Here is a 17,877-nt window from a genome sequence, read left to right on the forward strand (position 1 = left end):
TGTAAGACAGTTAATACTTTAATATGTAACTGCTTGTTATTCTGAAATAAAAATAAAATAATTTAGGATTTAATAAGAAGGAGAAGTATTTGATCCTTTAGATATATTTCTCCACGGTATTATCGCAATACTTCTATAAATTATAATAAAACTTTAAGGGGACTATGTCTGTACGTAAGAAATATTATTGATATATGTGAAACTGCAAAAGAAAAATAATTATGGGAAAAATACCTATGTTTGTTCGCGCATCACGCATAAACTACTGGATAAAATTGGATGCAGTTTTCACATTTGTATAGCGGATAAGCTTCATCACGTTAGTTAGTTTATGTCCAAACAATATACATTGTGTCAAAATGTGTACATGATATATTATATTCTAGACATGCTTTAACATAATTATTAATAAATACATTTAATTATTAATCAAGCTATTAATTTTTTTTAATTTTTTTTCAAGCTATATTTAATTACTTAGGTATATTACTAGACAAAGGCATGCATGTCAAATTTAAGGATGTCAATCTAGGAAATGTCATAAACGTAACGTAGGAAAATTCATAAATGGAATAATAGCAGTTTTCCAATGAAAATACTTACAATTTATTTTTAAAATCTTATAAGTGTCATTCTTTAAGTCCATTGGTAATCAATAATATGTTGTTGTAAAAATCAATTGATATGTTTCTTAGAACCGGAGATATTGACGATAATAAGTTTTAAAAAAAGCCAATTTGTAATAATACTCTCGATTTAGATACAGTATACGGGTTCGATTCTCGACCTTGACCAGAAGTAATAAAAATAATAAAAATAAATCTATTAGGACAAATCACACCGATTGAGCTAGCCCCAAAGTAAGTTCGAGACTTGTGTTACGGGATACTAACTCAACGATACTATATTTTATAACAAATACATATATAGATAAACATCCAAGACCCGGGCCAATCAGAAAAAGATCATTTTCCATCATGACCCGACCGGGGATCGAACCCGGGACCTCTCGGTTCAGAGGCAAGCACTTTACCACTTCGCCACCGAGGTCGTCAAAAGTGAAAGCGAGACTACAGTATGCGTGACACAGTTCGCCTTATTGTTATGGTGATAAGAGCGTTTGTGACATACAAAATTGTTACATTTAACACCTAATAATACCCTTATGGAGTGTTAAAAAAAGATTTAGTTTACCATTCTACTTCTTACAGTCGTATTCCTCATGGCTGAAGGTCTTGGTCATTAAGTGGATTGATAGACAATACATTTTATTAAGAACAAAAACACACAGCATATGTTTCCAGCTGTTAAAGTGGCAAATACTCGTAGCACACTAGCGCCATCTCACAGTTTTATTAATTTATTTTTATTTCTTAACGAAAGTTAAATAATATTTTAACAGATTATGCCACACTACATAAAGAATTTTAGTAGAAAATGTTATAGTTTTCCATTGCATAATGTAGCAACTAATTCCTTTTTAACTCCCGACGTAAATAGGGGAGTGTTATATGTTTGACCGCCAAGTGTGTCTGTCTGTTTATCTGTCTGTCTGTGTACGTGGCGACGTAGCTTACCAAGGAATGAACCGTTTTGGATGCGGTTCATTTTTATTTGATAGCAAATTTTTATTTTTTGATATGTTTGATGAAAATCTGTTCAAAAGTTGTAGCGAAATGAATATTGAAAGTCGGGGTTTATGTAACTTGTCTACCAAATAAACTTTTATCCTTATAGTGTGTCCACATTGCACATTGCACATTATAGTCCTAGTCTGAACTATATTATATTATAATTATTGACTTGTAAAAAAAATTAGAACATCTTACAAGTTAACCAGCTTATAATAACTATGAGATTGATCTACTGCCCACTGCGCCTGCGTAAGAAAACACTGGTGCTAGTTTCAATAAGTTTCGCCATTTTGTGGTCAGTCATACTTGTCTTGTCACTAGTTACGCAACCCGACACCCTACGCTGTCGGTACAATTACTTGCTATAAATAACTCCTGCCCTTTCCCCTGAATTTGCTGGTACATATTGTGGTTCCGGCCTAAAATAGAACCACTGCATTCCCACAGGACAAACGCAAGAAGTGCTCTGGCTTGATGTCGTCAAAGGTGACATGCACGCCAATGGTCTGACGTCTAGTGATGCCGACGACGAGACGAAAAAATAGGAAAGGGGACACTGGGCTCCGACGCTCAATGGCTGCGGAGCGGAAGGAACCGGGTGAACACCCATGAGAGAGAATATTAGCAACTGATAACATAGCATTCTTGGAGGGTTGATGTAAGGCATTCGGCCAGTTTTTGACGACCTCGGTGGCGCAGTGCTTGCCTCGAGAGGTCCCGGGTTTGATCCCCAGTCGGGTCATGATGGAAAATGATCTTTTTCTGATTGGCTCGGGTCTTGGATGTTTAATACATATATAATGTATTTGTTATAAAATATAATATCCTTGAGTTAGTATCCCTTAACACAAGTCTCGAACCCTCTAGGCAAGGTGGCACAAGGCTCACACAGGCAGCATTCCCGCGCTGAATTGCAATGGAAATTCGCTGTGCGAGAAAGCTACCCGCGCGACTGTTGCCTCCCTCAGCCGATTGCTGAGCTCTCTGTACAAGCCCCGTGCGCCCCTGCCCTAAGAACCTCAAGTGTCGACACCAAAAGCCACAAATTCGTTTTGGGCGCCGAGGAAACTATATTTTTGGGTCTTTAAGCGTTTCCGGGTATCTGCCGCCATTCCCGCCTGCCTGCTCGTTGCATGGGAGGTAGGACGCCGCCAGGTCACAAATGACTTCCAAAACTAGCGCACGTGCCATTCTCCATGGTATCAATGACATCCTCCCGCATCTGATGTTTTATTACTCCCATATATCTGCTATGACACGCAGCAACGACAGCCGACATGCGCGACTTCTTCATACGCTTCATTCCAGAGTAGTACCTACCGTAGTTAATCAATCAGAAAATATCATACATACATATCATTACTCACAAAAATACCACATATAAAATATTTCCGAGTGACGCACGCTCTGACGGACGGAAAAGCGGACACTGTCGGCCTTGCTTTGTTGTCCGTTACTATGATTATAGATAATATGACTATGATTTAGCTTTCCGGTTGTAAGTAAAGCAACCTTTGATAAAATTTATAATAGTTTGGAAGCTGTGAAATTGTAGGTGAACGTGTGTAGTACTTCTGCAGAGTAGGCTCAATAAACGAACTATATTCATTCTACAGGCAATTTCTTTCGGATATAGATTAGACTTCCTGCGCCCCGGGGCTTCGCTTTTGTGGGAATTTCGGGATAAAAGTAACCTATGTGTTATTCCAGATTATATTCTACCCGTGTACCAAATTTAGTAACTATCGATCCTGTAGATTTTGCGTGAAAGAGTAACAAACGTACATATATTAGTAGAATTGATCTATTAAATACGGTTGGATCGTTTGCACACTAATAAAATCTAAAATTGAAAATTAAATCTTCAGGCTACACATACTATTGGTTATATATATGCATAGTATAACAGAAATGACAAAAAACCTAACCTCGTAAATATAATTTTTCTAATCGATCAAAAAAATTTAGAGATTTGTCCAAAGCTACAGTTTCGATTTGTTTCCAATAATAGAAACTAAATCTAAATCGATGCACCCGTTGTTAATCCACAGATATTACAGACTAGCTTTTTGCCGTGGCTTCGCCTACGTAAATTTCCCCAGTTATTTTTCCGGGATAAAAGGTACCCTATGTCCTTTCCAACACTTCAAACTACATTTATGCAAATTTTCAAAAAGATTGCTTGAGTAGATCAAGCGTAATGAGGTAACAAACAAACTTACTGTCGCTTTTATAATATTAATTATGATTAGGACACTTACACTGGAACGACAAACTTACGAAACCCATTTGTTCATAGTGGGTTAATAAAAATTAAGCATCGCTTAACATAGCACGTAGGGTATATTTTGTCCTGAATTTTCCACGGAAGCTAAGATAATTTTAACAAAATAATAACAATACAAATCGGACACATGCGGACACGAATGCGTGAACATTACATAGTTAATTTGAGTGGCTATATTTACCGCAATGAAAAACCACCAACGTAAACCGAATCCACAATCTTTAGATTGGCAAACTGTTCGACGACAGTGTAGGGCCGGTATTACAATAAGCACATTGGTCATTCCTTCAACGCAGTGTTGCCAAAAGCGGAGCGAACATCTTTTAAGCACTGGCAGCATCGCAAATACATAAACTAACCTACATTTTAAAAGTGGACAAATTGAACTCTATTTCATATACAAATAGAGACTATATATACTGAATGTTAATATGTGTTGCTTCAACCGTGGTGGTTCCAGATATGTCAAGGATGTATTTGCTAAATGCTTTCTTTCACCAATGTTAATTCAACTGTTATAAATACGGACTTTAAATAATTATTAGTATAAAACTGTTTTGGTTATCTGTTGTAGGATTGTTCTATCCTAAATTCTACTTATTAATATTATAAATGGCAAAGTTTGTGAGGAGGAAGTCTGGATGTATGTTTGTTACTCTAACACGCAAAATCTACTGAAAGGATTGTTATTAAATTTGGTACACGGGTAGAATATAACCTGGATTAATACATATTTTACTTTTTACCCTGAAATTCCCACGGGAGCGAAGCCCCGGGGCGCAACTAGTAAGTTATATTTCGAGGTAGATTTGGACTCCAGGTCAAGGTGGAAGATTATCCTTTTGCACTCCGAATCTCTTACTCCGCATGTTCCCAATTGCGTTCGGGGCTCATGTTCGCAATTGCGTTCGGGGCTCATGTTCGCAATTGCGTTCGGGGCTCATGTTCGCAATAAATTGCACCTCGAATAACTTATTACATACTTGTGGAGCGGTAAGGGTCTAGTGATTAAAGGCTGGGACTCCTTGTCGTCATTTGTTTTCATTGGTTCAAAACCGAGCCACGTTCCACTCCGCTTCATAAGAGTAATGTCACAGCATGAGACGCCTGTGATCGAAAACTCTCACGTTCGATAATCCCACTCGTGCCACATGCACGAGTTTGTACACATTGCTATACAGTTCACTAATTGGTACATTCCGCTCCGCTTCAGTGGAGTCCCAACATGAGACCCTGTGATCGAAAGGTCCCACGTTCGTATCCCACTCGGGCCACATGCGCGAGTTTGTATATATTGGTATACAGTTCGCTGACCTTTTCTTTTCGAATGGTTATGGCTCTGTGCTAGTATCTGTCCACTAATATTGCCTTGTTGATACACTTGTTGAGGTCCTCCAAGTAGGACAGTATGGAGCATGACAGTAGGTGGCCCACTGACTGGCCAATCTGACTAATTAACAGTCGTTTTCTAACACTAATGAGTGGATAAACGTGAAAATCTACTAAAACTAACACAGGCCCATTAATCAATATTGAGTCACATAAAAACAAAATTTACCGGTCACGATTTTCCGCTCGGCTGCGCACAATCTGATAGAGTTGTCAATAATTAGCAGAAAAAGTTGTAGCGGCGTGGGAATCAAGACTTTCAAGCTTCTTTTTATCGATTTTTCAAATCAAGTATTGTAAAAATAATACGCGGGATGGCTAGTTTTACATCCGACAATATAGAAAAATCAAATTGAGTAAAGAAAAAACTTCCTTAATTCATAGAATATTCTATTTATTACATATTTTCTTAAATTATGGTACAAAAAGGTATAATAACATTTTAGTAGATACAAACTTTTATGTATGTCGCTATGTCCCCGTCTAGGGTGGAATCTTGCGACTCAAGTTTGAAGCGACCGATTCTTCGACCGATTGATCCGAAATTTGCCGGTTTACTGAATTTTTACCCGAGCAAAGCCGGAACGGACCGCTAGTTAGATATATTGAAACCATATTTCTTTTATCTATGGTTGTAACCTATCCTTGAAATGCCCAAGTGATAGTTCAACTGTAGAAGAACAAAAGGCGGTCTGTGGTTTCAAATTACGTCAATTACTTTAATCTATTCTGCCACACGCGGATATTGCTCTAAACGTTTTGCCAACTATTTATTACGATACAGTTCGCCGAACTTTGACGAATACGGCATATATTGCTCGTTTTCCAATGCGGTAAATAAAAACTCTCTTCCAAACAACGCAATGTTTTCGTGCATTGGCGTCAACATCTGTCTGATTTTTGTCTTTAGACCCATTAGAATGTAAACTATAATTGAATGCAGCTGTGGTTTTAGAAATATAAGTAGGTATGGTGAGACACTGGCCTTTATTATGGATGGATAAAGAATATCCTAACCTAACTAATAGTATAAATCCTAAAGTAAGTTTGTTACCTCGTCACGCTCTATCAACTTAGACCAATCTTCTGGAAATTTATATACATGTAGTCTAAACTACGAAAAAACACATAGGGTCCTTTTCATCCTGAAAAAAAAACTGTTTCCGTGGGAAATTTCCGCGTGCGTAGCCGCGGTGAAAGCTTGTGGGCTATAAAGCACCACGATGGTACAATGCTTATTGGTGGGTTTTAACGACAGCAAACACAACCTACGGCTTGGTATTCTTTCCGAGCTCGAGATAATACATATTTGGTCACCCATCCAATGACCGGCCATTGCGAAAGTGGTTTAACTGTCACTACCGCAGGCCAAGGGCGCGATTTTTCATTTTGTCTGTTTTTGCAATGGATAGAACATTATGAAGTTTTTAAATAGGTAAGTTTATGCGGATATAGCCAAGGGAAAAAGCTATCAGTCTGTAGAAAATATAGATAAAATATCATGTCAAAATATTAATTAAGTTATTCGAACATAGATTTTATTTAAATATAAATGCCTGCCCGAAATAAGGAAATACAAACCTGTTAGAAAGTAATAATCATGATTATTATCTACTATAGACAGTTAAACGTTATCCATAACACCGTGGGAAAAACTTCGCGGATATCCGTCAAACAAAATTATTTCAGATTGACAATAACTAATAGTTATTGTTAATATATTTAAATATAAATATATTAGGACAAATCACACAGATTGAGCTAGCCCCAAAGTAAGTACGAGACTTGTGTATATCTAACTCAACGATACTATATTTTATAACAAATACATATATAGATAAACATCCAAGTCACGGGCCAATCAGAAAAATATCATTTTCCATCATGACCTGACCGGGGTTCGAACCCGGGACCTCTCGGTTCAGTGGCAAGAACCTTACCACTGCGCCACCGAGGTACATATATATTACTGCGGGTATATTCAAGGTGAATGTTGAAACACTTGCATAATTAAATTATGAATTGCACTCGCAATAATCACTTCCACGCAGTTTCGGAACACTTTGTGAAATGTCGCACGCTATGAAATTTGATATCAACTTACATGATTTTCGCAAATCTCTGAAAGTGATATTGTGCGTTATGGTCGAGCTGAAATAAAGGCATAACTCCACCAGCGAAATATACTACGCATTATAATATACTGGAAACATGCCTATTCTCTTCCGATGTTATAATGTAAATGTCACAATGAATCAATGAATATTAAGTATACATAATTTCGTTTGCTGTCCGAAACTAAGACGGAAGGGACATCGATAGGTCTGTGTGTACCTACTTTAAATGGGTGTAACCGACGCAATGAAAAAACTAGGTAGACTTGAATTACGCGTTTATTGTAGACACAATTAGATAGAAGATTAAAGTTTTAGGACACGTAGAAGAACAATCTTGTAGAATCGTCTCGAAGTATCGGACTACCGACTTACAAAAATAAAAAATAAAATATTCTACCGTGTTTAAGACGGTTCCACTGTTGCGCAACAGATGGCACTACTAGTTGCAAAGCCAAATATTAATTTGAGAAAACATATTTTTTTCAACACAAAATAATATAAAATAAAATAAAATCCTAAGTGCGTCGCCTACAATGGGCGATGGATATTATCAACTATCCCAACTGTTCCCAAGGGCATTTAAGTGGACGAAGCCGCGGGTATACAGCTTATAATAGGGAAAGCCAACGCCCCAATAGTAAGGACATTAAAATGGCTGATGATAATGATGGTGAAGCCTAGGCAAAGTATGAAAGAGCGATAGAAGTCTCAACTCTTGGGTCTGGTTCCACTGTCCCGTTACGTCGACGCGCGACGAAGCGCATTGTCGCTCCGCTGTACACCATTGTTTTCCATAGTTATGTACCTATATAGTCAACGCTACGAAGGACGATGAAGCGAAACGTAGCCAATAGGGCCTGGCTCTAAACGTATTTAGCTTAGCAATAATGGAATTTGGACTTAAAACGTACATTTCGATATAGTGTCGTAATCGGAGTAACATACTATACCCTCTGGTAGTATAACATTTCAGGGAAAGTACTACGATTCAAGTGCAACGATCGGTTTTTAATGACATTGAACTAGGTATTTCAGCCCATTATATATTTGAAATAATATACATAACTTAATATACATATATATATTATGTATTTTAACCAATTTATCACCATTGACAGCCTTTTTCCCAGTGCTGGTAATAGGCCTCTCTTAAACACCTCTTAGATGATTCTAAATGAAAACTTTTACTTTAGACCCTAAAAAAAATAACTTGATTATATTTTGTTCTTAGTAGATGTTATTCTAGGGGGGTTACATGAGCCGCAGGCCATAACGACAACTGTCGTTCATGTACAGTCTGCCACAGAGAAATCTGACCCCCCCCGCGATTTGTACGCCATCTCTTAGGGGGTCAGATTTCTCTGTGGCAGACTGTACATTGCACGAAAAGAAGTCTGCTTGTCGCATCTGTATGTATGAATGCGATAAACTCCTAAAACTGCCTAACGGATTTTTGTACGATTTTTAAATACATAGTTTAATTCCTGATGAAGATTTACGTGTATAATTAATTATCGTTTTACCCGAAAGAACCCGGGACGGGCTGCTACTTACAAATAAAATAGAAGCTTTGAAAACAAACACAGAATTGAAGAATCCAACACAACTCAATCGCATTTCTATGCCGCGTGCATTTCACAACGATTGGCAACACAATAAGCTTTTTGTCTTCACTGGTACTTCGGAGCGATCGTCCTGGAGAACTCTCGATACGGACTGTGGACATAATACTGTTTATCTCCTTCTCTCTCCCTCATCTGACCGTGTTACAGGTTGCATTCATTACGTGACGTCTGTAAAACACAATTGGTAAAATAGAAGTAGGCATGACAAAATACTAAAAATACTAAAAGGATTCCCGTGATGATCATAATTCTACAATGTCATAAATGTGATGAGAATGATGATGGCCTTAGTTACGCGCTCAGGGCTCGATTAACCTTTAGACTACAATTCATTTATTTCGGCTACAGCTCAGGGTGCCAGGATCAGGATGGCTGAAATCGTTCCTTCACAACCAGTATCGATCTAACGTCATTGTAACCCTTGATAGTATCTTACTTATTTCAACTAGAGACTATAAAACTCAATGTTACTAAATAACCGCGCTGCGAATTGTAAAGTTTAGGAGCTGCTGGATTGAAGGACGCATCACAAATTAACTTGGATCGATCAGAATTCTTGATCAGTCTCTGCGTATGTCTGACCCAGCACATGGTTCATGACAACCTACCATCAATCTTCAAACGAGTTTCATTGCTGTCAACTAACCAATCCATCAGTGAGTACGCAAAAGGGCGTTGACAAATAGTTGACACGCATTCGCGTAACAAACTGGATCGGGTCGAATACGGCGACCTCAATGCGAACCCGAACAAAATACATTGCGGGTAACGAGGTGATTATTTAATGACACGACTGGACATCTTGAATTGATGGGGCTACTCACTGGTCCCTACAATACAATGGGAGATTTTTGCACAAGTGGAAAATTGACCCAGTTGATTGTTTCGAAGATGTCATGTGTCGCTGTTGCAGTCAGCTTTGAATCCTACTTAACTCGTCCCTTATAAGTTTAATGACCAGGTAATCAATCCAGTAAACTTCGTCTCAATACCTAGAAATTTTGGACACAGTTTTTCAGTGCTTTTTTTTTTCAGTTTTTCCAGTGTCCACAAATTAGATATTTTCCAACTAAGTAATCAAATCAGTTACTTATACTTTTTTCTAATGTAAAAAAAATGTATGATAGTGATGTGCTAGATTTTTGGAGTCAAAATTCCTATTTTATCCAAGTCATGGCTTCTGACTTCTGACTTTCTCAACTACCGCCATCTAGTTACATGTAGTCGCACACACATAGTGAACGAAATAGCCAACCAGTGTGCGAGAAGTTCTAAAAAGTTATCCTTCACTGAAAGCGATGGGTTTCATTACTGAAATAGAAAGACGTGAGACGTGACGTGACGTGAACGACTGAAAGAGAGATCAATATATATATATATATATATATATATATATATATATATATATATATATATATATATATATATATATATATATATATATATATATATATATATATATATATATATATATATATATATATATTTGTTGTACATTTTTATAATTAGTAATATAGAGACAAAAATAAAGTTTTATTATTGATTTATTTTCCGTTCCAACGCCGTACAAACTATTGCCTGTTATTCACCTCTCGTAGCCACCGAATAAATTATCCTTGTAAATACAATAAAGAAGAAAACGATGCCTGTCCCTATGGTGAAGTAGTATAGCTGACCAACGACATCGTCAGGTAAATCCAAACCGAAGGAAAAATTTTCTTCTTCCAAACAATTCTCTTTATTCAAGCATTCCTTGGCCTTTTTGGCGTGACGGTGCAATCTATAAATCCAAGTGTTGCGTTTGTTTCGTTTAAAAATCATTTTTGCTTTGTGTTGGCCGGCGTATTGATAGATAGTCTTCGCTTCAGGAAACCTGAAAACAAAACTTAGTACTGTTAACAATATAGATACCAAGTCCCGAATTTATAATACATAATTTATACCGTAATTGTATTTTTAATAATTTGTAAGTTATACTGTCTCAGTGTACGTCTTGACTGGAGGCAATCTCGTTAATACTGATTTTGTATGATAAATGACCACGGTCAGCGTATTAGGTGACCTGCATCAGGTCTCCAGGTCTCACAGGAGTCTGAGCAGGATGGGCAGACGAGATTGTGAGTCAGTGTCTGTACAGTTTCTCCACACGAGCGCTGAGAACTGTTCCCGTACTGCACCACAGCGTTTGCTACAACCAATTGTGTCCTTACCCTGTTGATGCCTTAGCAGTATTAACAATAAGGCTGTTTTTGAAGGTTGAACACTTGTGTGCTGTATTTGGTTGTTGTTAACAGGAACGAGCGCGCGTTGTGTGGGTGTCCCTTGCCGTGATACCTAATGGGTAGGCCTGACATTACTTAAATTACCGACGCCGGTGAAAAACTTATTAGACCCGACCGTCATATGGGTGATTTATTTTCACGAAAACTCAACATTTAAAACCGATGCACACCTAACTCATAAAGCACGTATGTAGCTAATTAAATGGAATTGTAACACAAACGTGCGTACGCGCGTGCACACACGAGATACAATTTCACACATTCATACTTGTTCGTACTGCATACGCTGTCGGTGTGCCTTTAACAGAGGGTAAGAAGAGAAATATTCAAAAACGTCCCGATTTTACCGGGACGCTAGCCCGAGAGGTGTGCACCGTCCTTTAACAAGAGAAAAATGAGGAAAGAATCCAAAAACGGATTTTCCCGGACAGTTTTTAAAAGGCCCCCTCCATACTTGGAGAAATTCAGGGAAAAGCGAAAGGATGGCAACCGTATTTGTACAGCTCCGATTTCATCAACGTGTGGACAATTGCACGTTTTTAAAGCTATTTTATATATTGCTGTTGGTTATCTGAATGTATAAGTGAAATTGACTATGTTACCTGGTCCAGTTGTCGTCGTTGGCAGACCCTCTGCCTGAGGATCGAAACCACCACCAAAGCCAACAGAAACGCTCCAGCCAAAGCTATCAGGCTGGCAAGTTCTATCTAAAAAAATATATCATCGTCAATTACTTCCCTACACATTTTTTAAATGGTCTGTGTGTACATAATCTATACTATTACTATAAAGAGGTAAGCGTTTGTGAGTTACAACTCACTACACTGTTTGAGGCGAGTAATCTCCGAAACTACCGAACCGATTTCAAAAATTCTTTCACCATTAGAAAGGTACATTATCCAAGATGGCTATAGGCTATATTTTATCTCAAAATTCCCACGGGAACGAAGCCTCGGGCAACATCTAGTAAGTTGTAAGTACATTACATATAACTTATAATAAGGTTCTTAACGCTAACATTGCCTGTCTGTAAGGGTAAACTGTTGAAATATGTATGTGCTGCCTATATCTTGAAACTACACAGTTATTTTGAGTTCATCATTTTTGACACTAACTTTCATACTAAGTACCTAGTCACAGTATAATAAAAAGTACAATATATGTGATACAAAACAAACTTGTTGATCCCTATTACAATACGTCTATTTTACAAAAAGAAAACCTGCCTAAAATCTACTTTTCCAAAATGTACTTATATTACATCACACGAATTACATTTCCGATTAAGATTTATTGACTCAACCCTTTGTTTGTGATTAAATATTTAAAAAAAGGGCCTAAAAATTTTGGGAACAAGTTACTGTCCTACGTAAATTGCTTTAGCTTTATGGCGACCAGATCAACAACTTTACAATCGGTACCCTTTTCCCTTTTTCTGTTTTAAAAAAATACTTTGACTTTGTACCCAATCAAGCAATTTTTACCAGACGGATTGGGATGAAATTTTGGTACAGATGGCGGGCGTGCATTAAGGTTGTAATAACCAAACGTGGAAAGTTATATTGCACAAGTACTGTTATAAATGTTCGATAGATCCTAAATAAAGTGCTACTCTTCAAAAGCAACCCTAATAAATTAAATCAAACATACCTCACTGTTTTTTATAGTTTCACTCTTTTTACATGTACCAAAAAGCGGTTTTAAGTTGAAGATTTTGGTGGAGCTCGCGACCGTGACGGGTGTGTTCTGACCACACTTCTTCTTCGGGAACCATCCTTCGAATAACTTGGTCACCCAATCGAGACAAAAAGACCAGACAGGTGGAGGCTTAGTCCTAGATATCTCACAACTTTTCATGTACTCTTTACTTGGCATTGTTATTATTTGAGTCGCATTTTATTATAATTTTCGTTTTTTTTTTTAAATGTGCTTTTAGAATTAGATGTGTGCACTTGGCACGTTATCGTGACATTATAACTTCAGTCTCAAATTGACATTTGGATTTTTTTATTTATTTTGTTTAATCCATGATTAGCCCACAGATTATTACAGAGGATTAGCCACGGTTATGAAAAATGCCATATAACCTCGAAAAAAAAAAACCTTGCCTAAAGTAAAAACGGTAAAAACCACAATGTACCTATGTTGAAAGCGCCAAATTTTGCAAACTGCGAGCGGCGATAGTGTGGAACCCATGGAATTAGTAGATGGCGAAGTATTTACTAAATCCATGGTGGAACCAGCATATTAGGTATGTTCCAGTTTCAAATATAGGTATTTGGGCTGGCTAGAGTCTAGTCAGAAACAAGCGAGCTTCATGGAGTGATACACAGAGACATATCATTTAATCACAAGCTTTTACTACCAACATACTTCATCAGTTCATACAGTTATCTCTTTGATCTGTTTTATAAAAAAAAAACAGTTTATATCGGTGTCTATCATCTTTATTTTATGAAAACATTATGAGAAAACCTGCGTACCGGTTGACATATTTAGTTTACTTGTAAGTGAATACTTGCCACTAGACGGCGGTAGGTAGTTGTAAAATGTCATATCAGAAGCCTTTAGGCTACTTGAAAAAAATCTGGCACCATTATTAGATAAAACCAATAAAACACTCGATTAGGAAGAAAGATTATCATTTTAAGCCCCGAGCAACCCACTGCAGTCTGCATTAAAGTTACCTACTTCCTTTTTTCTTGAAACTTCGTACGGTCTCATCCGTCCATCTCCAAACCAGTCTAATCCATTGATGGCTTTACGTAGAACAATAAGCCCTTACATTACACTTCTTATTAACAAAACTCGCGATTTTTCTTGCGGCTTCCTTAATAAATATCACCCAGGACGTGACGTCTGTTTCCTGCCCTAAAATAGAACTTTTCCATAATATCCCGTGTCAGCAACATCATTTCTAAAACAATCGTTGACATCTAAAACGAAGTGATTATATAATCTTAAAGCATACGGTAGTAAAACATAGCTGTATCTTCTGAAACAATCACAAGGCTTTCGGGCGTCACATCCGGCAACCGGAAGATCGCGATGATTGAGAGAGGCGGTTCAAAGGAAGCCGCCGCCACAAATGGCGGTTACGTTTTAGGTAGACCACCAGAATATAGGCCAAAATGATAGCTCCTGTCAGCGCCAGAAGATGGCAAAGTTGCATCTGAAAATAGGGTTTTTACAATCATTTAATGTTCAAATTCAAATTCAAATCATTTATTCAGAAATTAGACCTTCACAGGCACTTTTTCTCGTCAATTTTTATATTTATAGTTATTTCTCACAAGCTACAAACTACTGGCATTTCGGAACGACCACTGCTGAGAAGAAATGCCGAAAGAAACTCATTTGAACAGTGTTGGTTGGAATGTCTATTCCATTAAAGGTTGCTATGTATCACGTGGCTAAGCGATCGCGATCCTTGGCTCTGTCCACCTCGTAATGAATAAAGATGTTTTTATTTTTAAATCGGTGGTGATGATGTAATTGTCAAGCGTTTTGCTGTCGACCGAAAGGTTGGGTAACAATCCTACTGAACCGTCGTGCCGCATGAGTTTGTATACTAATCTGAATTATATATAGTAGTTTTAATTGACCATCATCACTTGCATCCGGCGATGGAAAACATCGTGAGGAAACCTGCGCTCTGGTTGATTATAAACTCGTGTGCGAAATAGAGAAGGTGTGAAATTCGTTATGTGTTTCATTCTACCTAATTACTGCAATCTTCAGACATGAGGAGTTTTTACTGTTAACATAATAAAAACTTTATTCGCGAATATTTTGTATTTATTAATTATGCTGTTAACCTACTTCGCTATAGATTATTGAAAGATGAGCTCAGATGCGCAGTGGTTTGCGAGTTGTTAACTCACTTTACTGTCCATCATGAAGGACGGCCAGTGCCCCAGCAGTGGGACAATAAAAATGGCCGATGATGGTTATACACTTGCTATACCTTATATGTGGAATATATATGAAAACTGACTGCATTTGTATACTTGATCGTACATTTTATATATGTATAGTTTCATGTCCATAATCAGATTTTTGCCAAACATAATAACGATAGTAGATTTTTCTTGCACTATGAGCCAGGCTTACAAGAACACTGTAACTCATCAAAATCTGTCTACCCATGATTTTGGTCACCCATACTTAAAGAAAACACGTAGAAAGTGCAGGCTGATATGTACTGAGCTGAACAGGTTTTTAGAAAAACTAACGGGCCAGCGTTGCGTTTTAGTCGCATTTTTGAAAATGTTTATTTCTTATTCTTTTCTCGTGTTCCGGCTCCATCGTTCGCCAAAACGGTGTTTTTACCAACGTCAAGATTGAGAATATTTTTCAAATTACATTTTAGCACGTTGTTATGACATTTTGACATATTGGTTGAACGACAAACAACTCTTCCACAAAGATTAGGGTACTTTTTTTATTATATGCGGTGGCTTGAGTGTAACTATAATAAGTAATAGGTACTCCGTGTATTTCCATAGCCCACCTTTAATAATTTACGTACCTACTGGCCCGTCCCGGCTTTGCTCATGTAAAATAATACCCAATAAATTGTACATCTAAACCTTCCTCGAATTTTTTTTTATATTTTTTATTTGACTATAACCTTCCAACCGGCCGCGTAACCCTACTTGTGAAAGCTATTGTTACCTGTCAGTTTTTAATCGCCTCTTATTTATGACATCCACGGGAGGATGTGGTCTTATTTTAAAGCGGAAACTAAACGCCACAATCAGTAAGGCTGTCTTAAGATATTCTGAAATCTATGTTTGCAAGCTAGGCAAATTAATATCTCAAGTTTAAAGAAATAATTTCCCATTCTAAAAATACTACCAAACTATTTCTTATAAAATAATATTACAATTATTAAAGTAATTAAATATATACATATATTAAAACAAATTAATTTATTTTTTTAAATAACTTAAAATGAAAAAATCATATTTTTTCATAACGCTATTTCTAATACGATACCAATCAGTATATTACCGTGTTCGATACCAAATTTGGGCGTAGGTATAACATTTAACTATTTATCAGCTAAGTAAATGGTCAACAACGTATATAGACGTATTCTTATTGTGATAAAAATCGTTATAATTAAAAGCGTGGACGACGAAGTAAAGTTCAAGGTTACTCGTAACAGATTCGATCAATTTGACAAGGCGATAGACAATGACCGCATTCAGTCTCTGGACGGACGCTATAGCCGCTGACCACATCAACGTGGCCGATTTATTGACGGTCCTCCAGGTTACCGCCGGACATTTCTCTTAGCGCGGTCTCTAACCACATTCTTCCAAAAATTTGAAAAATTCACGAATATAAAAACATTCATATGTACTTATAATGTTCTTATATCTATGGAAATATTACATATAGTGTGGTCGTGGCCATTATGTGGCATGTAATGCCTACACATTATCATCGTACTCAGATACCGCACCAAATGCACGAACATTGCATAGTTTTTATGAGAGCTTTTATTTACAGCAATTAAAGACTGCAGCTATGTATGCCGAACTGCCAAATTTCGGCGATCTGTTAGCCTGGATAATATTAATAAAGTGATTGACTTCTTCTTCACACACTAAGTAGCATGCATAATATTTTTTTTTGTAATTATATGCATTCAAATAAAAATAAATAAATACCTAGCTGATATCAATAGGTGCAAGTTAGCTTAAATTGTTTTCCTTCACCGGAGAAGTACACGCTAGTCAAATTGGTGTATAAACCCTTGTGGGAACTACGATTCGAACCTGGAACCTTTCGGTTCACAGGTGAGCGTCTTAACCAATGGACCGTGTTACCTACGTGAATGGCCGAATGGCTAGCCTTTCATCAAATCAGTGGAAAGGTCGTGGGTCAAGGTTCAAACCAGTCAGTATTGTCTTCGACGTAATCTGATCGACAAGAGGCCACTTCCCTCTTCCCATAGACCGTCTATTTTTTTAAATGCCTATGGCAAAAAAAATTGCCCGGCTGTAGGACATAAATAGGTAGAAAACGAAAATGGCAAAAGAACTAGAAGGTAAGGCAAAATTAGATTAGATTTTTTTTTTCAAAAAATGTGCAAACATTATAATATAGATGTATTTATTGTGTGATTATTATTCCCTAGGTAAAAAAGTTCTAAAGTTCCCTCTTAGTACTTTAACTAAGAACTTTTGTCCTGAAGTTTCAGGAGATCTCAGAATGAATAATATAAATCGATTCTTTATTCACGGGTTTAATTAACATCCGGCAAAGATATCGATATACATACGTCCAATAAAAACACAAACTTTAACCTCCACTAATCTGATATTAGGTAGTTAAATTAAAACACTACAAATAAGAGCTAATCGTATCACAGACTATCAAATTTAACCTTTAGCCGAAGCAGCGGGCGGCGGCTGTCAAAACAAGACGAATGGACCACCAAACGGACAGACAAAAGGCATTATTATTAGACCTTGACTTTATGAAGTTAATGCGTGTATCAACGACTATTTAAAAATAATTACGCTAATT

General features: G+C 37.1%; 1 protein-coding gene across 1 annotated transcript; it reads right to left on the reverse strand.

Annotated features, from left to right (window-relative positions):
* Positions 1-10,578: 10,578 nt before the first annotated feature.
* LOC128676755 (uncharacterized) lies at positions 10,579-13,317 on the reverse strand. Its single transcript, XM_053757068.2, has 3 exons — positions 12,985-13,317; positions 11,937-12,041; positions 10,579-10,925 (listed from the first exon to the last, which is right to left on the reverse strand). Exons 1-3 carry the CDS (start codon positions 13,207-13,209, stop codon positions 10,917-10,919), a joined length of 339 nt encoding a protein of 112 aa, XP_053613043.1. The 5' UTR covers positions 13,210-13,317; the 3' UTR covers positions 10,579-10,916.
* Between the last annotated feature and the right edge of the window lie 4,560 nt (positions 13,318-17,877).

The sequence above is a fragment of the Plodia interpunctella genome, chromosome 16 (assembly GCF_027563975.2).
Source record: "Plodia interpunctella isolate USDA-ARS_2022_Savannah chromosome 16, ilPloInte3.2, whole genome shotgun sequence".
NCBI classification, from domain to species: domain Eukaryota; kingdom Metazoa; phylum Arthropoda; class Insecta; order Lepidoptera; family Pyralidae; genus Plodia; species Plodia interpunctella.